The 25,511-nt window shown below is 40.6% G+C and overlaps 2 protein-coding genes across 7 annotated transcripts in view; one reads left to right on the top strand and one right to left on the bottom strand.

The window, feature by feature from the left end:
* The window catches only part of VEPH1 (ventricular zone expressed PH domain containing 1), a 151,749-nt gene that overhangs the window by 99,255 nt on the left and 26,983 nt on the right, over positions 1 to 25,511 (bottom strand). For 5 of the 6 annotated variants that reach the window (XR_006283828.1, XM_007067077.3, XM_037909413.2 and 2 more), the window contains exon 5: positions 2,395 to 2,561. Coding sequence is in view for 5 of the 6 variants with exons in the window: in XM_007067077.3 (XP_007067139.2) it covers positions 2,395 to 2,561 (167 nt within the window). In the remaining variant the exon portion in view is untranslated. Of the gene's footprint in view, positions 1 to 2,394; positions 2,562 to 11,892; positions 12,248 to 25,511 lie in introns of those variants that run through there. The other variant, XM_037909414.2, reaches the window with a different exon arrangement.
* PTX3 (pentraxin 3) lies at positions 10,028 to 16,947 on the top strand. Its single transcript, XM_027829300.3, has 3 exons — positions 10,028 to 10,777; positions 11,231 to 11,761; positions 15,618 to 16,947. The coding sequence occupies exons 1-3, from the start codon at positions 10,633 to 10,635 to the stop codon at positions 16,232 to 16,234; spliced, it is 1,293 nt and encodes a 430-aa protein (XP_027685101.2). The 5' UTR covers positions 10,028 to 10,632; the 3' UTR covers positions 16,235 to 16,947.

Genomic DNA, 25,511 nt, shown 5'->3' with positions numbered 1-25,511 from the left:
GCTGAAACAAAGACAGGAATAAGGGACAAGATCCTCATCTGGTGTGAAATGATGTAGCTCCATTTGCCTCAGTGTAGCTACAGCAATTTACAGCAGCTGCGGATCTGGTCCTTAAAACTGTGAAAGATCCAGTAAGCAGTACGCAGTATGGTCAGCTACAGCAGCATCAATATTCCAGTATGTGCATGTTACTGTATGACTATTAAGTGTCTATCAATATATATCCAAGTCAGAGTGACTGTTGTCATACATTTCAGAGTAGCAGCCTTGTTAGTCTGTATTTGCAAAAAGAAAAAGAGTACTTGTGGCACCTTAGAGACTAACCAATTTATTTGAGCATAAGCTTTCGTGAGCTATAGCTCACTTCATCGGGTGCATTCAGTTTATGTGATCACACACTACAATTGTAATGCATGTATGTGATGAGAAGTTGAATGTGACTGTTTCACTGGTGCATGAACTCTGGAGAGTTACTGCTCATAATAAGGAAAAATCAATACTCTGTCAACATAATGAAGATGTGCTGACAGTATAAGCTGTTAGTAATAATAAATAATACTTAGCACTTATGTAATGTGACATAGCTTCAAAGCACTGTAGAAACATGCAGTAGTTTAAAGATGGCCATGGTCCAGCATAGATACTTGCATGGATCTGGATTGAGTAATAAGGGCATGATCCTAAGTCCACTGAATTTATTGCGAGTCTTTCCACCATCTTTAGTGAACATTGGTTCAGGTTTTTAAAGCATATTTGTATATTCCTTGGTTTAGGCATCATCTTTTCACAATGGGTCATCCCATTTTTACTAGGAAGTGCATGACATACAAAGCAATGTAGCACATAGCAATGACAGTATGAATCATGTGAGGAAAGTGTTTTGACTCACAAGCAATGGTAAAATGGGACCCATCTGACTGAAAAATATCATGTTCTCAAAGGGAGTTACATTTCCTTTGTAACTGTATATTTATTATATGGTTTCCTTGGCTACTGTGGGGGCGGTATTAAACTACTGTTGATTTTTATGAAGATTTATTAAATGTGTGCTCTGTAAAGTAGCCAGCATTGTACCCAGTTCTAATGTTCTGTGCCTTATAAGTGTCATGCTTGTGTAAGTAGGTGTATCATTTTCAAAGCACATGTTTTGCTCTAGTTACACTCTTGCTCACTCATATTCTGACACTAGCTCATTTTAACTTGACTTTAAACATTATTTAAGCCTTTTTAGTACATCCTTATCTTCAAAAAAGAAATGTAATTATGAGAAACAATACATAACTGCCAAAGGAATAACCAAAGTGGTAGGAAATTTTAAGCTAAAATGAGATGAGTCAGGGTGGATAGTCTCCCATTTTAGATTCTTCATCCCTGGCCAGATAACACTGCCAGCTTTAAATACCCCCAATAAATCTTTTCTGACAGCCTAAGGCAGCCTGTACAGATTCCATTAAACTTCCATGGACTTAAATTACAGTAATTAAAGAACATTTGCAAAAATCTGGCTCTTTGAAGGTTTTTTGCAAATATGTAGTATATTATAGCAGCATATTATAGCAGTATATTTATATTATGTAAAATAGTTACATTACATTCCCTAACTCAGTAAAAATGTCAGCATTCTGAACATTTTCCTGGCAATTTGACCATCTCTTTAGCAGAGCTGAGCAAATAATTGGCAAAAAGTAATTTATTTGACAAATTCAGTGTCCTTTTCTTCTTGCAGAATATCCATAGGAAGGTAATAATTTCCTTGCATTTTTTCAACCAGCGTCTCATAAATTTACTACATGGATTGATCATAAATATTCAAAATTTGAGCTGTGTTGCTTAGTTGTAATTGGTTGAATAAGCAGCATGGTGGGGTTCCTTGCCTGTCTGACTGAGTGAACAAACGCGTCCAGCACACACATTTATCCATTTGAATTTAAAGTTCAATTTCCACAAATATTCATCCAGATCACTAAAGTGTGGTTTCCAGCACCATTTTTGTAGGTAAACCTCTACTGCTCAAATGTTTTCAAAGAGCAAACACAAAAGAGAGTGTGGCTGAAGCAAATTCATTTACCAAATCAAACAAATAGTTGGACAAAATGTTTGCTGCATTGTTTGAGCTTTAGTCCTGTCTAATAGATTTTCAGTGTGGGGGTCACGAACAGGTCCAACAGGGTCAGGATCACCTTCTCTTTCTTTATGGCTACTTGCAGAGAGTCCCAAAACCCTTTCTGTTGTAACATGGGAGCCTCCTGGTATGGGAAAGGTTGAGAACCACTGACCTGGTACATGCAGTTCATGGGACATTTTACTGTACTGTCAGGATGTTCTGAACAACATAATCTCTCCAGAGAGTGAATAACCTTATTCCACTGGCAATGTCTAGTACTATACATTTACCTCAGGTTGCTTTCTCCTTGCCACTATCTGAAATAGCCTTAGAAGGTGGTGTTGTTCTGCTTGCTCTAGCTGAGACATCAGTGCCACCAGCTCTGTCAGATGGTTGTTAATTGGCTGTGGCCGCTTTTCATACACAGAGGGCAACACGCGCAGCAACATGGAATTTCCTGTTAACAGAGTGAAAATAGAGAAATCCCGAGAAATATGTTTCAAAGCTTTATCTGCCATCTTGGCCTTTCTGATACCAACATCCCTATAGCTAGATACCTCCATACCAGTGTGGCATGTTAACAGCTTTGAATTTCTGAGAATCATGGGGAATATAGAAAAACAAAACAAAGTCCACAGATGTACAACATGTATGTTGGACCAAGAAACCAAAGAACAAATTACTGAAGGAGGAATTTCACTAAGTGAAGCAATATGGGAAAAATAGAAAACATTTCCTATTAATCATTATTTTCAGCCTTGAGTACAAGTACCAGTAAATGAAGACTGGCTGATGAGATCTCAGATTTGGGTGATATTTAACTGAGCCCTAAAAGACAGACAGAGTAAGTGTAGTTTTAAATGAATCTGAAACAGAATGCACAGTAACTATATTTCTCTTTTGCTGAGAATAAAACACTAAAACGAAACAACCAACATATGGAAACAGTATCTGGTTATTTAAAGAAGTAAACGAGCATGAAGGTGAATTTGAACATAAGTGGTTAGGGTGCCACTTCCAAATGTCAAAGGGAAGAGATGAGAGAGTCAATCAGAGAGAGACATGCAAAATACTCTCACACATTTTCTAGTGTTTGAAGATGTGCCTGCACAATTTAATTTGAAACCAAGTCTCATATAGAAATGTATAACATAACAAGCTATACATGCCGGTCTTGGAATGTTTAAGTTGCATTTGCATGACATATGGAAAACATCTGCCTATCACTATGTAGTATGGATCCACTCTCTAAATCCTTTAAAGTATTTAAAGTCTCTGTGGATTTGGTTTCCAATAGGAACTGGCATATTGGCCTCCTGCTTTTTCTCCCATTTTAATTTGTGCTTTGTAGCTATGGAAGATAAACAGGCCACTCACTGGATAGTAGAAATGGTTCATATGTGTTAGCTGAAAAGCCAGCAGTTAATACACTTTTACAATATCAAACTCACGAAAGACACAGTAAAAGCATAATCGAAAATTGACTATGAACTAAAAAACTAAAATGCAACTTTGAACAGCCTCAGGGTTATTTTTCATTGTGCCAGCTTGCAACCACCCGCAAAGGCCATTACACGCACAGAGAATAACTCAATGCAGCATCTCCAGCCATGCCCCCATCTGGCCCCCTACTCTGGAGTGGAGGTAGCATAGAGCTAGTTACATCAGTCAGGAATTCTTGGTTTCCCATATAGGGCAATTTTAAGAGAGCAGAACAAAGGGGACTTGGCAGGGTCTAGGATATTACCCTATAATTATTCATCTGTGGTTACTGAAGATTTCTCAACCATCATCAGAAGTGATGTGTTTTATATCCATCATACACACTAGGAAAATGTAAATCCCAGCTTGGTATTTCCCTCTCTTCCACTCTTGTGCAGCTGGAGGGCCACCCAACTTTCACTTTCTGCACCAGAGTTTGTTTCATGTGGTCCATGCTGTAAATGTTTGTTAAGCAATTTGGAATCCTTCAGGATGAAAGGTCATAAGGGACAGTCATAAGAGAAAGGTATTTGCTAATGAATTATCCCAAAGGAATCAGCAGACAGAGGGACTAGTTCAGTTTTGGGTCATATTCTATCCACATTCTTCGTGCAAAACTCCCACAGATATTAGCATGAGATTTCAAAAGGACCTAACTCATTTAGAAGCACAAATCCCATTGTAAATTAATGGGAGTTGTGCTCCTAAAACAGTTAGGTGCTTTTGAAAATTCCACCCAGTTAGACTTGCACTGCAGATTAAGGGCTGCATGTGGCCTCTTTATTCTGTAACAGGCATACAGCTAAATACCAGACAATAAGGGCTACCTTTAAAAGTGATGTATAACATTGAGGAAATTGACCAGTATAGCTACAGCTGAATAGCTGGTACAACTAGGCTGGTCAGTTTCCCTGTGTAGACAAGTTCTTACATGTTGGTAAGTGGGGCTAGCCCAGTTTCAATTTACATAAGGATGGGCCAGAAGAGGACAAGTTATACTGACTTAAACTTCCCTAGATTTACCCTTGAGTTTGAATATGAACCTACATTTGTAATGATTAGTGTAAAGGAGTGTGCCAGCCCGGTGCTCACTTTTGTGGCTAGGGTTGGCACTGCAGCTTACTTTCTCCCAGGTGAGCATCAAACCTTCCCTGTAAAGGGAGCTGGGAGGTGAGAACCAAAAGCGACACACTGATAAAAAATAAGTGTGTTCCCTTTAATCAAGGGTAATAGCAGTTCAAGTGACCCTTAACTCACAACTCCTGGTGTGCAAACTCCTCAAGCAACGTCTCTGAGTCTGTTCAGGTTAGTCTTCTGGAGCCTGGGAGAGCAATCACCACCCTTGGCAAGCCAGATGACTTCTGCTCCTGCTTAAACAGGTCAGTACTAAGACGGACCAGGGAGACTCCTTGATTACGTCTAGGCTGTCCTCACTGTAAGCTCCAGGCTGACCCTTAGAGGGGTAGTACCCTCCTTCACAAGTAGATTAAATAGATTATATTTTCTCCTCTGGACTATTTAGTTCTTACAGAAATAGATCCTGCATTCTTTCCACATGCACAATTCCTATTTACTTCAAGGGGAGTTTTTCCATGTCCAGGGAATGCAGGATTAGACCCCTAAACCCTACTAACTGGTCAAATTCATTGATGGTAACCTTAGGGAAGGATGAGCTTCTCATGCTCCTGGACAAAGAAAATTCATCCCAGTTGTGAAAAAGGGGGAGTGGAAGGAATTCAGTGGAGAAAAGACAAAGAACAACAGTGTTCGAACAAAAGGCTAGATAGCTGTCACAAATGAGGCCTGGTCTATATTTAAAAGTTTTGCTGGCAGAGCTATGGGTGAAGCAAATCACACCTCCAATCAATATAGCTGTAGCTTATTTTGTTCAGGGAACTTGTATAAGCTATATCAGGAAGAGAGTGCTTTTGCCACTAAGTTGGGTTTCCCAATATAGCTATACCAGCATACCCCGTCTAGCCTAGACCAAGGCTGAGATGTCGTGGGTGTGCCATCTTAAATCACAGCTTATTACTTGTTGATGATGTGATATCAGTTACCTAAATTAATAGTAAGTATGCAGTCTGGGGAAACAAACATTTTAAAATTCAGGTGCATTACAGTTAGTAACACTATGAGGTAGCAACTCTACCTGCTGTACACAGAGCGTCGAATTTTGCCCTGGATTCTATACATCTGTCTTAGTTATTTATATGGCCCTCATCACTGCAGTATCTGACTGCCTCTCAATCTTCATGTACTTAACTTCACAACACCCCTGTGAGGAAGGAACGTGTTGTTATCTTCATTTTACATATAGGGAAATTTTACGGTTAAATGACTTTCTCAAGGTCAGACAGGAAGTCTATGCAGAGTACGAGTTCTGCTTGGTTCTCCCAAGTCCTAGTCTAGTGCTCTAACCCCTGGAACTTCCTGCCTTTCACCCATGAAACCACTCTGAACTCAAAGGTATTGCCCAGGTGAAACTGAAGGTAGAATTTGGTCCAGTGATCTAAAATCATAATGAGAAATTGCCTATGTCCCCTGACTAAGACAAATATAAAGAAAGAGAAAAGTTAAACTAGAATTATCTAGATTATTTCAGAATAATATTTAAATGATCTCACTGGCTAGGTGTATGGAATTGCTTTCTAAATTACATTCACAAAACAATCGAATAAACTGAAAGTACAAACTAGCAAACAATAGACACAGACAGGACAGTTTGTCCTTGCTCAATTTATAGTTTAAAAAGTAAATTAATCCATTGTTTTCTATTATCCTGACCTGAAAATGGTGCATTTAGCGCTGAATTTGTGATGCCTTTTTCTTGTGTGTGTGTGCGAGGGGTGTAAAATACAGCAGCCTTTTTTTTTTCTCGAGCTCAGTACAGACCAGCAGAGGAGGCAGGCACTTGCCCAAGGACTTTACTTTTGTTCTTGCTTGTTTTGGTGGTCTCAGTCTAAAATAAAAGTCTGAACATATTGTTCTGCTCTCTGTGAATGGAAAAACATGACACTGGATATCATCATTACCCTTTTCTTCGAATTCGTACTCCCACTTCAGTGTCATGTAAGATTTTCCAAGCGGATGACACATCGTGAATTGCACAATCCAGTCAAAAACCACCATGCAATTAGGGATATTTTATGGCTGCAGTTAGGCACGGGAGAGGCTCATGAAGCAGCAGGAGCCCCCAGAGCAATGCAGCACATGCCCCATCCCACTGCGCTGGCCTAACTCCGCTGGCTGGCCTGGAGCCGTGACTGGTTGAGAGTTCACCTTACCCCTTCTTCACTGGGGAGGCTAAGGCTAGCAACAGCATCCGTGTAGCCCCTTGCCTGCTCCCCGTAACATATTGTGTTTGGTCCCTGTGCCATGCAGCCCATGCACTCATCCAGCAGTGTACAGGGCTTGTAAAAAATACACAATACAGCAGTTCGCTGTAAGTACAATAGTGATAAAAAAGAGTGCTTGGAAGCTGCACTATAGTGTTTTAAAACTAGTTCTGTATTAGACTATTATTTTAATGTATATGTATGAACTGAAGGTAAAATTGTCATATGTGGGTGCTTTAAATTTGGCACCTTAATTCTTATGTAGGCATGCAAATTCAAAAACACTGGCCTGTCCAATATGTTATTCACTTGGGTTTTTTATTATTTTGACAGTTATTTGTTAGTTGCATCAAGGTTAAGGTTAAGATTCTGTCATGGGTATTTTTAGTAAAAATCAGGGACAGGTTGTGGGCAATAAACAAACATTCATGGAAGCCCGTGACCTGTCCCTGACTTTTACTAAAAATACCTGGGGAGGGGGGGACAAACAGTTCTTCCAGGACTTATAACTACTCCAGTCTCGCCACTGCTCCTGCGGCAGGGGCTGACTGCTGCTGCTCCAGCCCCAGGGGGGCAGACCCAACCCCAATCGCTGCTTCAGTGGACCAGGGACTGCTCCTCCAGCAGGTCTAGGGCTGGCCCCCAGTCAGCTGTTCAGTGGCCTCGGGGCTGACCGCCAGTCAGCTGTTCTGGGGGCTGCTGCTCCAGGGCTGGCCACTGCTCTGACGGCCCCAGGGCTGACTGGTGGCCACCTGTTCTGGAGGTCCTAGGACTGACCACTGGCCACAAGTCAGCTGTTCTGGCAGCTGCTGCTCCGGCTCTGCCCCAGAAGAAGTCATGGAGGTCTGTGACCTCCATGACAGATCGTATCCTTAATTATGGTAGCTCCCAAAGGTACAACTGAGATCAGGGCCCTGTTGAATTAGGCATTGCATATGCTCACAGTGAGAGATGGGGAGAGAGACACAGAGTCTTGATGTTGACACAGGATAGAATTAAGCAGCAAGCTGCAACTTTTATTAAACTTTAACACAAGGGAGGGGAGCTACTCGCACATCACTCATACTCTCCTATACCAGGCATTTAATTGGTTCCAGTGGGGAGGGTTTACAGGGCTCCTCACCATATAACCCCGGAACCAGATTACAAGGTTCCTTACCACAGAAGCCAGAACATGGGGCAGGCTCTCCTTAGCCTATCCCCCAGGACTCAGTTCTCCGAGCCCTCCCCTCCACGAGGGGGACAGAGGGTGCAGCAGGGTGGGGACCTGGGCCAACAACAGCCACAAGGTCTGACCTCGGCCTGCAAAATGCACAAGGTCTCACCCTACTAACACAAGCCCAAGGCCCATCACCAAAATCCCAGGTCTTTTACCTCTGGGAACGCTTCATTTTATTCTGCTAAACACACTGGTAACTGGCCACAAGTTGCAACAAATCAACACAACCATCCCAATCCCTAAATTAGGAACCCTGCACATTCTTACTTAATCCACTGTGGCTTGCATGTTCTGTGAGGAAGGCAAAAAGCTCCCTGGTCCTCTGCCAATTGGCCCATGGAAGAAAAAATTCCTTCTGACCCTCTGAACAGGTTATCGGCTAGACCATAGAATCTGTCAGGCTGGGTTCCCATTCCTAGTTCAAGTGGGTAAGGTAGGCTGCTGGAACAGAGCTGAAAGAGGCTCCATATGGCTCCTGCACTGAGCTAAATCCTGGGAGGTGGCGAATGCTGACCAATCAGCACCCATCACCCCCAGCTGGACTCCTAGGGGAGAAGCTTCTTTGTCTCTTGGTGAAAGTCTCCTGCACTTGCCGCTGGGACTGTCCCCCATTCACTGCTGGCCCCATCAATTTTCCCTGTCCATTGATGTGGGTGAGTGGCATTTCTGGTACTTATGAAAAGTGTAATGTAATGACAAAGAATGCCCAGTGATTTGCTTACAGGTACAGGGTTACATATTGCCTTTGTTCCACATGCAGAACTCCCATTGATGTCAATGGACACTGTTATCAGAGACTCATTGCAGAACAGGACCCACAGAGTGCTGAGCTGCCACATAGTTCTCTCTCTCTTGCTGCTGAATCAAGTTTTAGTGAAGAGCAGCATTTCACTCAGTGCCTGCCCAAGAATAAATACCTTCATTATATAGCAGGGTCTGCCCAATGTATTCTCCTCAGCTAAGATGGATCTTTTTTCTTATGATTGCTGAAGATTACCAAAAGGTTCACAGAAATAATAACAAATAGCCAGACACCAGTGGATAGTAATACTTAACTTCATACAGTACATAAACAGACAGATATCACAGTCTTTGGTTAACCATATGAATAAGGCATTGGAAACAAAACTCATGTCCTTCCATTCCATAAAACACAGGCCTCTCACATAAGATACTTTCCATTAACTCTCACTATTAGCACATTGCTCTTCTTCTGAGGCCTCTGTCTGCTGGTGGGATAGACCATTCAAAACTGAGAAATGTTTGGGCAGGACTGACATTCCATGCAGCCAGGGCTATTAAGAGATCAGACTGATTGTGAATTTGACAGTTTCGGTATATATAGATAGTGCTGTTGCTTTGTCAGAAAGAGACAAAGGATGTTAAAATAAAATAGGTTGGAAGCTAGGCTAGGAACAATGATTACTTTATCTTGCATCCTTCTGTTGCTTTTTCTGCTACCCTTCTGTAACCCATGGGCATGAAAGTGATACCCATTTTGCATAACCGTGGAATGCCAAATTGATGCAAGTTATGCTCTTTTACCACATATGATCATTTATAACCATTCTCTAAATAATTTATACCCAATGTGCCATTTACACCACCATTATGTTACCATTGAACTTGACTTGAAGGGAGGACACTGAAACAATAAATGGTTCAAACACTTTGCAAAGTGTAACTGAGTAGTTTTAGACAGACGAAGGTAACCTACCTACCAAAACTTTCATATAGCACCTAATAGTAAGCAACAGTAATATCTAAGCACTGGATGAATAGCTAATCCAAGAGTAATCCACTTGGGGTTTTTCAAGTTAATGGAAAAATGTTGGTATTGTATTTTAGCATAAATAGTCCAATCATGCAGCTGCTAAGCTAAAGTTACTTCTGAAATAAAATATTTATAGTGACGTTACAACACATTTCTATCTAAAACAATTCCAGCTATTTTAATTTTTCTTCCAATCCTTCCATGACCACAGAGCTTAACTTTAAAAGGAATTTGTAAATAGGTAGGGTACAGAACTCCTTCCATTACAAAAGGGATGTAAAATAGCACAAGATAGTAAAATGCTTATCCTGCTTGTATCCATCAAATTCACAGTGATTTAGTTCCCCTTGTTCTCTTCTGTCAATGCTACCACTTCATGTTACAGAAGTCTGGTCTCAAAGGAAAAATCACAGTTGCAAGAGCAGTTTTCCCCATTCTTTCCCCTCCTCTCGTTAATCCACCCACATTGTAAACATTTAAGGCTCAAGATTGTGCAACTTGCACGCCTCCCCCTACTCCTATCCAAAAAAAATAAAAGTCAGAAGCACTCTTATTACAGCTGTGGCACTAGCATTACTCATTCATTCAAGATCAGGAACTCCAGGAGTATTTATTAAGGGCTTTCTGTATCAGACTCCAATAGTCTTGTCTCTGCTCAATTCTGAGATACCTTTAACTCCAGAGGACTCAGAGACTTTTAGGAAACAGCTGGAGTATGCTGTTTCAAGAAATGCTTTCTTTGACAATTCTCCTTTGTGCTTTCTGGTCTTCCTCCTCTGCTCTGAACAATGAGGACTATGATCTCATGTACCTGAATTTCGAGAATGAAATAGAAAGTATAGTTCCTGCTACTGAAGAAAGTAAGTGGATTTAAACTAGTTTTGTGTTATTAAACACAAGATAGCAGTTTCTATAAAAACCAAAGATAAGCTATTTAAATCACTTTCTTTGTTACTTAGTTCTTCTAACAGTTATTGCTAACATAGCATTTTTCAAACAAAATGAAAGTGCTTTGTAAAAGCAGATTATTTAACACAGACAAACAATGCAAATACTTTAGCATGTCCCTGCAAAATCTCTCTATACTCCTTATTTTCCAGTTCTCTCTTCTAAAAGAAATGTTGGAAATGTTGCTCTGATTCTTAGAACAGCTAAATTACACATTGCCTTGTCTTCTGTTTTAATTCATAGGGAAAGCACTGGTGGTTTAGAGAGCATAGGCAACAAATGAAGAGAGATTTTATTAAATAACTCCTTTGTTTGAAAAAAAAATGAATGAAGAGAAATATTAACATCTGTGTCTTGTACTTCAGCTATTTCATGTGACTGTCAGCAAGAGCACACGAAATGGGACAAACTCTTCATCATGCTTGAGAACTCACAGATGAAAGAGAACATGTTGCTTCAGTCCATTGATGAAATCCTTAAGGTGGAACTGCAAACTCTACGAGCAGAAATGATCCAGTTTGTGGCTAATTTTGCTGGCACGTGCACCACCACCATTGAGAAAGTCACCTCCCGAGTCTTGTCACAGGTGGACCAAACACTGATGAGGAACAGAGAGCATATTCAGGAGTCCAAGACGCTTCATGAATCTGAGCAAAGAAAGATTCTTGAAGAGCTTCTGCAGCTGAGCCTCAACGTGTCTAACAGACTCACCCACCTGGAGAGTGTTTGGCAGAGGACAGCTAAAGTGGAGACAGGTTTTCAGCCACAAGATAAATCCAGTTATATGGGCAGAGGGGACAATTTCATTTTGAACTCTCTGAGGGAAGAACTACAGAAAACAAGAGCTGAGCTAAAAGGATCGCAAAAGTGGGCAGCTCAGCACTTACTGCCAGCTGGTAAGTCTATGCCAGGTAGCATTTCTCAGAATTCTCTCTTTTAATACCCTGTCCAGAACAGCAATATTCAATACCTCAGCTAAACATTCCTACATCAGGGCATGACCGTAAAGAGACAGTTGGAAACAAGATGTGTGTGCAGTGGGGAAACCCACTAAGCTCTCCATAAAAAAAAGCTGGCCGGCTTTTCAAATTTGGGGACCAAAGAAGAATCTAGTCAAAGTTATTATTAGAGTAAATCAATTGTGATGCTGAGGCTAGGAGAGGCTTCCAGACTAAGGCTGTGACCGAGCAGTGGACATATTTTAATAGACTAACTTGTGAAATCTTGATGTTTTCTTGCCCTTCATCTTCCCAGCTCCAGATTTCCACCTTAGTTCACAGAAAGCTTTCATTCGCTCCATATACTGCCAATCTTTACTTTTTCTAACCCAGCTGCTGCATCCTTCTCACCAATTCTAGCTGTGAATTGGAGCAGATGTAGACCTGAAAGCACACGGACAGTGTCAATGGGCAACATCTAATTAAATGTCATGCTTCTGGGCAAACACTGATCACCCATGGTGGGTCAGGAAGGAACAGCTTTCCCCATGTATCTTGTATATAGGGTTTTTTCCTTCTTTTGAAGTATGATGTAGTGATGGCAGTTAAGGTCTGGATACCATGCTAGATGGACCATGTGGACTGAGCTAGTATTTCAAATCCTGTGTTCCAGGCTTTCCATACACCACTGTATGGTACCTGACTGAAATAATTAGAGAATGTAGGGATGGAAGAATAGACCCCCTATATATTAATAACTAAAGAGGTGTGTGAAAAATTACTACCAACATACCACAACTCTTTCAAATATAAAGCTCAATCTGTTGAATATCTATAATTCCACCTGTTATAAATATTACCAATATAATGATTTTATGGGCCAAATGTTCCAACAAGGACAAAAGGAGCATGGTACAAAAATGCATGCATATTGGAATCACAAAACCCCATATTTGTGTGTGCATGTGGGAAGTGTGGTGTGCAGTTACACAGTTTGTGCTAGTGAATATACAGTAATGCTGCAATGTGAGTTCTTACAAAAGTAAGTACCTTTTGCAGGCACACCTCTTACAGCTTTGAAAATGTAGCCATAAATGCAAAGAGTAATTCACACCTGAACCTATTAAAATAATATTAAGGCATTTTATAACCTTGAACAAAATGTATCCTATGATGGTAGACCATGAATTCAGCTTTAATTTAGAATAGCTTTGTAAGCAGAAGCAGGGAAAAAATAGTATATAGTGTCATATTAATATATGTCAGGGAGGGGAGGGTGACAGGGGCAAGGATTACACTGAAAGAATGCAACCAGCAATATTTTCCTTTTGCTTGCACAAAAATATTGTCTTTTTCAGAATTAACATGATGGTTCAGCATTATTCAGGTCTATCCCACAATATGCCAAACTCATACTATGAAACAAAAGTGAAACCTCTCAGTCAGTTTTCATTTTTGCATATTTGTACCAACCACAGAGCAATATGTATTCTGACTAGCATCTAACAATCACATTCCAAACTCAGTTCCACTGGTGTAAATCCATAATAACTCCATTGACTTCATTGGAATTACTCCTGAATTACATCTGTGTAATTGAGGCAGACTCTTCTCTATATGTTTTTACAGAAAAAATCCTAATATGATATAAAATACTAATTAAATATAGAAATACTCCGTAGGTCTCTCTGGAGATCTTTTCCAAGAGACTTTTCAGCAACTGGTTTTGATTTCTCACATCTTGAATTATTGCCAGACCTACTCTTGAGGGATTTTCTAACCACACTTTTGTTGTTCTTCTATGAAGCTGGTTTTAATTTTGTTTAGCCCTCGATAATAAAGCCAGAAAGTCTGCTCATTAAAAAGCTGTTTCAAGATAGTATTCCTAATATTTTTAAGTAGTATCTATCCACAGTTACCTCCCCACCATATGCCCCCCGAAAAAAAGCCAATGAAAAAAAATTATTGTGCTGAAAGTTCAAAGAAACCAGCATATGAAATAATGCAGCAGTCTAATCCTGGAAGGCAGAAAGAGTCCTTCATTCATTAAAGCAAAGATTTTAAGACATATTTTAGACATTTTAGCTTCTATCGCTTGTTTAAACAGGAAATGAGTCAGCTTAATTGTAGAAGGGGCCTCTTTTACCTTAAGTCAACTGGAATATTAATGTATCATATATTAACTAGACAACAGTATCAAGAATGTCAAATATGCCTTTATTATCATTAGTTACTTTTCTTTCTTGAATGGATTTCTGTTACTGGCCATCACTAATCTAATTTTTGTTATCAACGTACTGATCATCACTGATTGGAAATGGGAGAAGAGCTTCTTAAAAAATGGATCTTTTCAGTTTATTTTATATTAATTGATTTTGGGGGCCCAATTTAGTGCAGTTGAAAGTTAATGACTAAAAGAATTAAAGCAAAATTCGGAGCAGGCAGGCAGTTTTGGAAGTTTCTCTGCATGCCTCTGTCAATGGTCCCCACACATGCCTGTCTTTCAGCACCTATTGCCCCAGTCCACTCCAGCAGAGAACACCACCTGTGACAAATTGTGTGAAAATATTATGGTGTGGATAGAAACTCACAAGGGACTGGGATGAGCACACTGAGCTTGGGAACTAATCAGGATTTGAATCTAGTCTGAGTAAGTGAAATGTTGTTCTTGTAATGTACTGTGTGCCAGATTCTGTTCACAATTACATTAGTGTAAATCTAGAATAACTCCTCTGGTGTCAGTGGAGTTGCTCTGGATTTACACTGGTATAACTGTGTTCAGAATCTGCATGGTAGGCCTCTTTGTTTCCACTCCTTTCAGGATACGCTTTTATGCAAAAATATTAAGTAATAAACTACAGTATGTTTTCACTTATAATTGTGTTTATCTGACTCATAATGTCTTCATAGTATATCATATTCAGAACAAGGGAAAATTTTCAAAAGCATCTAAGTGATATAGGAGCGCAGGTCCAATTTTCAGAAGTGACTTAGGCTCTTATAAGCCTAAGTCTCTTGAAAGTCAATGGGGTGTAGGCTAGTATGTCACTTAGGTACTTTCCAAAATTGTAGCCATTATCTAATATGGTAATAGACTGTATTGCTCTTTATAATGCATATAGTATGTGATCATGACTATCCAATGCCTGGGTTTCACAACTATGGAAGAAATTTCCAGCCATTCTAACTTTAAGATGAACCTGTAGAGGCCACTGAGTTCCTCCCATGCCAACAGCATTACTGTTTCCATGACAATGTATTCCTAAGGAGAAAAGAACACTGAGGCACTGGAATAAATTGCCTTGGGAGGTTGTGGAATCTCTATCATTGGAGATTTTTAAGAGCAGGTTAGACAAACACCTGTCAGGAATGGTCTAGATAATACTTAGTCCTGCCATGAGTGCAGGGGACTGGACTAGATGACCTCTTGATGTCCCTTCCAGTCCTATGATTCTAAGGAGAAAAGAATATGGAGACTAAAAAAGGACACACATGAAACAAAACGTGTCATAAACAAAGTATGTCATGAGCCAGGGATGCTGTAAATTTTTTATAGCCACTTCTTTTGGAAGACCTGTCTAATCCAAGCAACCCCATGGCAATAAAATGTTCAATGCATTCATTCTATCATCTATTCCTACAACATACTGTATGGTATCGGGATTTTCAAAGGCGCCCGACTCCCTTTGGAAATCCCAGCCTAAAGAGGTAAATTTATGTCAAGAATCCAAACTGTGAATGTACAAATACTTCACCTTTTACTGAAATTAGCTGGGGTAGAATAATACTTCTAATTCTGTTTTTTTTTCCCCAGGGTGTGAAACTGCAATTTTATTCCCAATGCGTTCCAAAAAGATCTTTGGGAGTGTTCACCCAACTGTTGACATGATGCTCCAATCCTTTACTGCCTGCATTTGGGTCAAAGTGACTGAGGTGCTGGACAAAACGATCATATTCTCCTATGGCACAAAGAGAAATCCATATGAAATACAATTCTATCTCAGCCATGACTCTGCGGTACTTGCTGTAGGTAGTGACCAGAACAAGTTAATTGCCCCAAACACAATTTCTCCTGGACAATGGGCTCACTTTTGTGGCACTTGGAGCTCAGACAATGGGACCATATCATTGTGGGCAAATGGGGAGCTTGTCGCTACCACCTCAGAAACAGCAGAGGCTTATATAATTCCAGATGGAGGAATTTTGCAGGTAGGCCAAGAAAAGAATGGTTGCTGTGTTGGAGGTGGTTTTGATGAAACTTTAGCCTTTTCGGGAAAACTGACTGGCTTTAATATCTGGGATAGAGTTCTCAGCAATGAAGAGATAACAGCACGGCCTAGAGCAGAAGATTCATGTAATATCAGGGGCAATGTTGTTGGGTGGGGAGTTACAGAGATTCTGCCACATGGAGGAGCTCAATATGTTTCCTAAATACTGAGAAACTAGATCCTGAACCAAAGAATGAACCAATAGGTACAAACACACAGAGCCCTACAGCCCTGAGTGTCTAAATTCTTAAATAAACCTCAAGAAAAAATAGTATTTTAGCTTACAAATGAAGTATTGTAGAGACTGGATTTGATCTCTGTCTGCTGTCTTGGCCAAACACTGAAAAAACACGTCAGAGAATGATATTGGAAATGCTGTTCTTAAATATAGATAAACTGCTATCTCTCCAGCTGTGTTTTCAGATTCATAGCCAATGAGAGCTATTTGTAGACACTTGAGAGCAGAATTTGGCTCTTGCATTCATTGCTAAACTAAACACATGCAAACAAATGGCTGGAACCGCTTTTATAGAACTAACATAAGACGGTCGCATTTTCTGGGGTTCCCCATTTGTTGCTTTCATATTGCTAATGCCACTCTTACAGATGAACCATCTGAGACTTATAAAGTAATGTTTGTTTTTTATTACTCTTTGTTACTGGTATGTACACTATCATAAAGTAGTGCCTTGTTCAAAACATTACTTATGCTATGGATTGACCTAACATATGCCTAGACATAGTATTCCCCATAATAATCCAGTGTTACCCTTTGAGAAGATGCAGCTGTATTATATTGTAAATGAATTTTGTAATAATTTTATTGAAATTATTTTTGTAAAGTTGTCTTGTAAATAAAATACTTTATCAAACTGATACTGCCTACAATTTCTCACAAGGATGAACGCTGACAGTAATACACCATTGTATTCTGGTTTTCTCATCAAAAGATTTGTTTTTATTCACTATGTAAAAGAGCATACAAATATCAGCATCTCACACAAAGGGCCTGACACTGAGGGACCTGAGGGGTGATGAGTACCCAGGGACTTAATGCTAAACATTTGCCCAGGTTAGGTATCCCTTCCCTGAAGGCAACCAAGGGGAGGGACAACCAAGTTGCACTTCACAGGAGACCAAGGTGTCCTTAAAGGGGCAGATCCTCACAAAATCTGTGTCCAGATGAAGTTGTCCTTGTATAGCTTCCCCCAGAAAAGGGGGTGTCCAGTCTGGAGAAATCCCTAAAAAAGATGACCACCATATGCCCAATGCTGCCATTGTTAACACCCAACATTCACACTGAAGTCAAGGCGCCTATTCCGGAAGTGTTTACACAAGGTCAAAATTCAGTTAGAAATCCAAAGTAACTGACTCCACTGAAACCAACAGAAGTTTTGCATTAGTGAGGATTGACTAACAGCTTCATAAGGACCTCAGGATTAGATCCAATGGGAACAGAAGGTGCTTGGCACATCTCAGGATCAAACCATAATTTATTACTCAATTTACATATTACTGTGGGAAATAAGGCAGTTTGGGTTCACAGAGAAACTTGTCTTTAGTTGTGATCCACCTGGGTTTTCTCCCCAAGTTTCGCATTGAGAACCACATGTGATTGTACCCAAAACTCAAAGCAAAACTCAGTGTGAACAATGAAATCGCAGCCAGTTTTTTGATGAAACAATGGGAAAGAGTAGGAGTTTCTCATGGTTTCAAGATAAATACAAACTGACCCAGATCTATATGAAACTGGCTAGGTTTGTTCAAAAAGTCATGAACTGAGGGTGTTACAAGTTTGTACCTGAACCCACGAAACGCACATGAGAATGACCATACTAGGCCAGACCAATGGTCCATAGACCCATATCCTGTCTTTCAAAAGTGGCCAGTGCCAGATGCTTCAAAGGGAATGAACAGAACGGGGCAATCATCAGGTGATCCATACTATCGTCCAGTCCCAACATCTGGCAGTCAGAGACTTAGGGACACCCAGAGCATGGGCTTGCATCACTGACCATCTTAGCTATTCCTGGACCTATCCTCTAATTCTTTTTGTAATCCAGTTATAGTTTTGGCCTTCGCAAAATCCCCTGGCAGAGTTCCACAGATTGACTGTGCATTGTGTGATGAAATACTTTCTTTTGCTTGTTCTAAACTTGCTGCCTATTAACTTCATTGGGTGACCCCTGGTTCTTATGCTTTGTGAAGGGGTAGATAACTCTTCCTTATTAACTTTCTCCACACCATTTATGATTTTATAGACCTCTATCAAATTCCCCCTTGGTCGTCTCTTTTCCAGCCTGAATCGTCCTAGTCTTTTCAATCTCTCCTCAGATGGAAGCTGTTCCATACCTTTAAATCATTTTTATTGCCTTTCTCTTGTACCTTTTCCGTTTCTAATATATCTTTTTGGACTTGGGTCAACCTGAACTGAACATATTATTCAAGATGTAGGCACACCATGGATTTATATAGTGGCATTATAATATCTACTGTCTTATTATCTATCCCTTTCCTAATGGCTCCTAACATTCTGTTAGCTTTTTTGACTGCTGCTACACATTGAGCAAATGTTTTCAGAGAACTATCCATGATGACTCCAAGACTTTTTTCTGGAGTGACAGCAGGTAATTTAGACCCCATCATTTTGTATGTATAGTTGGGATTATGTTTTCCAATATGCATTACTTCGCATTTATCAACATTGAATTTCATCTGCCACTTTCTCGCCCAGTTTAGTGACATCACTTTGTTACTCTTCGCAGTCATCTTTGGACTTAACTACCTTGAGTAATTCAGTATAGTCTGAAAACTTTGCCACCTCACTGTTTACCCCTTTTTCCAGATCATTTATGAATATGTTGAACAGCACCAGTCACATTACAGATCCCTGGGGGACACCGCTATTTACTGCTCTCCATTTTGGAAACAGACTATTTATTCCTACCCTTTTCCCTGGTCTTTTAACCAGTTACTGATCCATGAGCGGACCTTCCCTCTTATCCCATGACTGCTTACTTTGCTTAAGAGCCTTTGGTGAGGGACCTTGCCAAAGGCTTTCTGAAAATCTAAGTACACTATATCCACAGGCTCCTCCTTGTCCACATGCTTGTTGACCCCCTCAAAGAATTCTAGTAGATTGGTGAGGCATGATCTCCCTTTACAAAAACCATGTTGACTCTGCCCCAACAAATTATCTTCATCTATGTGTCTGACAATTTTGTTCTTTATTATTGTTTCAATCAGTTTTCCCGGTACTGAAGTCAGTCTTACCAGCCTGTAATTGCCGGGATCACCTCTGGAGCCCTTTTTAAAAATTGGCATCGCATTAGCTATCCTCCAGTCGTTTGGTACAGAAGCTGATTTAAATGATAGGTTACAGACTACAGATAGTAGTTCTGCAACTTCACATTTAAGTTCCTTCAGAACTCTTGAGTGAATACCATCTGGTCCTGGTGACTTATTACTGTTTAGTTTATCACTTTGTTCCAAAACCTCCTCTAATGACACCTTAGTCTGGGACCGTTCCTCAGATCTGTCACCTAAAAAGAATGGCTCAGGCTTGGGAAATCTCCCTCACATCCTCAGCCGTGAAGACTGATGCAAAGAATTCATTTAGTTTCTCTACAATGGTTTTATCGTCCTCGAGTGCTCCTTTAGCATCTCGATCGTCCAGCGGCCCAACTGGTTGTTTAGCAGTTTTCCTGTTTCTGATGTACTTTAAAAAAATTTTGCTATTACTTTTTGAGTTTTTGGCTAGCTGTTTTTCAAATTCTTTTTTGGCCTTCCTAATTATATTTTTACATTTCATTTGTCAGAGTTCATGTTCCTTTCTATTTTCCTCACTAGGATTTAATTTCCACTTTTCAAAGGATGCATTTTTGCCTCTCACTGCTTCTTTTACTTTGTTGTTTAGCTACGGTGGCACTTTTTGGGTTCTCTATGTTTTTTAATTGGGGGTATACATTTAAGTTGAGCCTCTATTATGGTCTCTTTAAAAACTTTCCATGCAGATTGCAGGGATTTCACTTTTGGCGCTGTACCTTTTAATTTCTATTTCACTAACCTCCTCATTTTTGTGTAGTTCCCCTTTCTGAACTTAAATGCTACAGTGTTGGGCTGCTGTGGTGTTTCCCCCACTATAGGGATGTTAAATTTATTTATATTATGGTAACTATTACCAAGCGGTCCAGCTATATCCACCTCTTGGACCAGATCCTGTGCTCCACTTAGGACTAAATCAAGAATTGCCTCTCCTCTTGTGGGTTCCGGGACTAGCTGCTCCAAGAAGTAGTCATTTAAGATGTCAAGAAACTTTATCTCTGCATCCCGTCCTGAGGTGACATGTACCCAGTCTATATGGGAATAGTTGAAATCCCACATTATTATAGAGTTTTTTTATTTTAATAGCCTCTCTAATCTTCCTGAGCATTTCAGAGTCACTATCACCATCCTGGTCAGGTGGTTGGTAATATATCCCTACTGCTATATTCTTATGATTAGAGCATGGAATTACTATCCATAGAGATTCTATGGTACAGTTTGGTTCATTTCAGATTTTTACTTCATTTGATTCTATGCTTTCTTTCACATATAGTGCCACTCCCCCACCAGCATGACCTATTCTGTCCCTCCAATATATTTTGTACCCTGGTATTAATATGTCCCATTGATTATCCTCATTCCACCAAGTTTCTGTGATGCCTATTATATCAATATCCTCATTTAAAATGAGGCACAAGAGTTCACCCATCTTATTATTTAGACTTCTAGCCTTGGTATATAAGGACTTTAAAAACTTGTCACTTTTTTGCTGTCTGCCATTACATGATGTAATTGAATGGGACTTTTTTTTTCATTTGACTGTTTCTCATCAGACCCTACCTGTATTTTATCATCTTCCATCCTCTCCTCCTTACTAGGACACAGAGAATCTCCATTAATAGATCCTCCCCTAAGGGATGTCTCTGTCTGAACCACGTGCTCCTCAGCACCTGTCAGCTTTCCCCCAGCCCTTAGTTTAAAAACTGCCCTACAACATTTTTAATATTAAGTGCCAGCAATCTGGTCCCATTTTGATTTAGGTGGAGCCCATCCTTCCTGTATAGGCTCCCCCTTTCCCATGATTCTTAACCCTTGATAGTGTGACTAAGCATATAATTATTATTCGCATAAAGTTCAAAATCCTTTTTGAATCCAACTAAGCTCATTGTTGCAATAATATTTTGTGGCAATGACTTTCACGAGTGGACTTGGCACAGCCACTGAAGCCTATGAGCCCCATGAGAGGGGAATGAAGGTAGAGGTTGGATACAGCGGGAGGGAAGCAGACTCATGACTCAAGGAAGGGAGAGAGCTTAGAAAGGCTTCTGACAGTGGCAGAGAAGCAGGTGAAGGACACAGAGCGGAAGTGGAGGGTGATGGAAGAGCGATGCTAGGTAATTAGCTGAATTTGTCAAGGAAGCTTCTATATTAAATGTTGGTATCAATGAAAAGTAAGATTAGAATTACGGTGAACCTTAGAGAAAGCCTCCTTCAAAGCAATTACTATTTGTCACTGGAGTCATGCATACCTTCCTTGCCCTGAACTGATTTTTCTATCTATTTCTCATACTCTTTAGATCACATGATGAAAAAAGGCTTTGGTATCCATTTCTGCATATTACTGCGATACTAATTCCTGAACACTGTATAACTGTATAACTGCCAGATCCTTTCTCCTTTCTCCTAGCAGTAACACAAAAGCAATAAGATGGATTTCAGACAAGGTAATTTTCCTTTTATCTTGGAGTTTTGTGCCTCCTAGTACACTCACACATACACTGTGGTATCTAGTACAGCGGTTCCAATCTTTTTCTTTTGAAAGCCCACCCAACATGCTATAAAAACTCCATGACCGGTGGGCATCTCTGGGCTTCAGCTGCAGGGGGAGTGATGGGCTTCTGCCCCGCAGGGTGCAGCTCAGGAGCCCTATTGGATGGCAAGCTCAAAGGTTTTGCCCTGCAGGGCAGGGTCTCAGTGCTTCTGCCCCTTGGATCAATGGGATGGCTCAGTGCTTTAGCCCTGCAGGGCTGGAGGTGTCAGCCCTGCAGGATGGCTTCTGCCAGGGCTTGCGGCTTCTGCCCCACAGAGTGCTGGTGCTTGGGACTCCAAGCTTCGGGCACCAGGGCTCAGGGCTCTGAGTGGCCCAGCTTGGTAGGCCCCCTGAAATGACTCTCAGAACCCAAGTGGGCCACGGACCCCTGGCTGAGAACTGCTGATCTAGTGGACAGGTGTTCTGCTCACATGGCTTATTCTATCTGCAATCTAATTGCTTTGAGATCAACTTCTACCACCACCACAATGTATCTGCATTAAAAATGTTCAGTCAGTTGCACTACAGACATTGATTAAATAAAATTCACAAACAATCTTTGCTGTGGAGCAAACTATGAGATTCCTGGGTCAAATGTCATCCCAAATAATCTGCTCTGGATCAGAGAACGCACCTCCACATTGACGAGAACTCCAGACCTTCCAGTAAGCTTTGCAGAGCCAACAACTCTGTCAAATCCCATCTCTATATACTTTATTCCATTAAATATACATTATACATTAATATAGTAGAACAGTTAAAAATAATTTGCAAGAAAATCTCTTCCCCAATGCCCTGTTCCTAACTAAGTCTGACATGCCATGGTTCTGGAGTAGCCTTTCACCTGCTACCACACCAGATTTAATCTTGGAAACGCTCCATTGCTGCAGATGAATCCTGTATGCTCATTTTCATACCTTAGATTTTCCCCACCTCCAACTGGAAACCCATCTGCCTTCCAGCTGCTGCTCTCTTCCTCTCCCTCCCCTGAGTAAAATGGTACCTTCCTCACTGCCCCAACCTCCTCCTTTTGAGAGCCAGAAATCCCTCTGCCAAGCCTGAAGTAGAATGCCTCACAGTCCCTGCATACACGTTGCAGCCCCGTCTCATTCACCATGCAATCTGTGCACTGAATGAGGCAGACTCCTGCAGAAAATATAGTATGTGATCCTGTAACCCAAGGCTGTATTGTAATTCATCACACAAGAGGCAGAGTTAAGGCTCTGTTGGTAACTTTGTTGTTTCCTAGCTTTCGGTGCTTCCCTTTGTAACTTTAACATTCTTTAATGTCTTCTTCATATGGAACATGTAATATGATGCTGGCTAGTAAACAACAATATCCCATACAGCAAATACTCTATGGATGTTGAAAACTCTGGGTGTGGCAGACCCAGTATGATTCTGCCATGTGCATGTGGGAGTATGGGATTTAGGGAGCCTGTAGCACACTGATGAACTGTGTCCTGTCACGGCTTTCTTCGCACTAGCATCCAAGAAGCTCTTGGGGGTGGGAGGGACAAGGTCAGGGCCCATGGATCTGCAACAACACGGATCAACTGACCAAACTGCCCCATAAGAAGCACCAGTAACGGGGTTCTGCAGCTGCAGTAGTGACTGTGAGGCAGCTTTGCTGCTATTCCATGGAAGCAGGAAGGGTTCTGTCTCTCCCATCCCCGTCATGAAACTCCTATCACACAGTCTATTTATCAGTGTTGAGTGCAGGTTGTGCACATTCATGTGTTGGAAATGGAGTTAGTCTGTTAGAGTCATCTCTAAACATAATACTCTAGCTAAACATTCTTCCTAAATAGCTTTTCATGGCTAATAATATATAAATAAGTCATGAAGCCTAACATTTTCCCCACTGTAGTTACTATGTCCATAAATCCATTAGCTCCCAAACTCTTTCAGGCATTGAGCCAAATTCTGTTCTCCGTTTCACTAGTGCAACTGCACTGATAGCTCTGGATTTGCCTCAGTCCACCTGAGAACAGAATAGACCCTCTGTGTCCATTTATCTTTGCACATCCATATTTATTAGCCTTCCCCTGCCCCGCAATAAACTGTCTTAGTTTTAAATCATGGTTCTTAGCAACATTTTGAAATCCAGACCTTTCCTGATTGAAATACTATTGATGAAAACACAAATAACTAGGAAAAGTGTGTTAAATGCAAGAATTCAGAGTTCCCTTTTTTAATTTGGAATTTTAATCTCTGATGACCATAGCAACATCTGCTGGTGGAATAATATAAATGCAAAACTAGAGCAGGTGTCAGCATATAGCGGCATTAAATCAATTGTGTCCTTTTAAAAATATCAACATTTTCCTATATCTATGATTATATCTTAAGGACCAATTCTTGTTCCAGTTTGGTTCTTACTCTTAATAACACTATGTATCCGATGAAGTGGGCTGTAGCCCACAAAAGCTTATGCTCTAATAAATTTGTTAGTCTCTAAGGTGCCACAAGTACTCCTGTTCTTTTTGCAGACCAACAGGGCTGCTACTCTAAACCTATTAATAACACTGTTTCCCCAAATGTTAGCATACAAGCTAAAATCTTAATATATGATAATGACACTAGTCTTGGCTTTACTGATCCAGACAGACATTTCTTTTGTCAGTAATATTCAGTAATATTCTTCACCCTGGATTTTATTTTCTCAGCAATGTTACGTGGCTTAAAGATATTAATCTCGAACAGGCCAATAAACAGCAGCATGTTTAATTTTAGTAGTAACTTTAAAATTCAACGTGCTGACTTTCCCCTGGACCATGTTACAAGCACCTTGTAATCCTGCACTGGCAACACTTGCTAATGCGTGTGCTAATTATGCCTGCTAGGGCTTCTCAGAAATGCAGTACATTACAAAGAAATAGCCATTGACACAACAGTAAATTCATTTCTTTTACAACATTTTGTCCTATTGTGAAATAATGTCTTTTAAAGTCTTACTCCAACCACAACTGTAATGCTACAATGGGTGAAACTTTCACCAGATCATTATGGGGAAGATGGCAGGGTTTGCAGTTCCGTAATATGAAATAGAGGGTTCACCCCACTAAACCCTTGGATCTCTGAGATTTGTTAGAGGCCAGGACCATCCATATTGACTCTGGGATCTCCTGCTCACCTGCTTCAGCTCCCTGGCAGCCTGGTATGAATCCAATGGAGTAGTGCTGCTGACCGGAACTTCTTCACCAACCACTTCTCTAAAGAGAGGGGATTGGGAAACTTCCACTGCACAGATGGATTCCACAGAAGAGTTAAGACACTCTGAGGCCATTTTAATTTTTAAGTGGATTCCACACCAGGCTAGAAAGGCAGAGCAATAAATATAGTGTACCTGTCTGCCCAACCTACCAGCTCACACCCCTCTTAGGGTCCTGAGACAGAGAGAGGGCACCCGTACTTCCACGTGGAAAGGGGGAGACCAATCCCCAAAGACCCTTTCTGCTCACAGATTTCTGTGGATGATCTGGCCCACTGTTGTTTCATGAACATCACTGTAAAATGGGTGAAAGGCAGTACTGGTTACCAACTGCAGGCAGGAAAGAGCAAACTCTCACCACAATTTATAAGT

Source organism: Chelonia mydas, chromosome 9 (assembly GCF_015237465.2).
Source record: "Chelonia mydas isolate rCheMyd1 chromosome 9, rCheMyd1.pri.v2, whole genome shotgun sequence".
In the NCBI taxonomy this organism is placed as follows: Eukaryota; Metazoa; Chordata; order Testudines; family Cheloniidae; genus Chelonia; species Chelonia mydas.
Note: the sequence above shows the minus strand (reverse complement) of the source record. Positions and strands in the feature narration are given on the sequence as shown.

Excerpts from the sequence above, each read along its gene's own strand:
- PTX3 (XM_027829300.3), top strand. The coding sequence starts at position 10,633 with ATGCTGTTTCAAGAAATGCTTTCTTTGACAATTCTCCTTTGTGCTTTC. Across the intron at positions 10,778-11,230 it reads AGTTCCTGCTACTGAAGAAA|CTATTTCATGTGACTGTCAG; the intron begins GTAAGTGGATTT and ends CTTGTACTTCAG. Across the intron at positions 11,762-15,617 it reads TCAGCACTTACTGCCAGCTG|GGTGTGAAACTGCAATTTTA; the intron begins GTAAGTCTATGC and ends TTTTTTCCCCAG.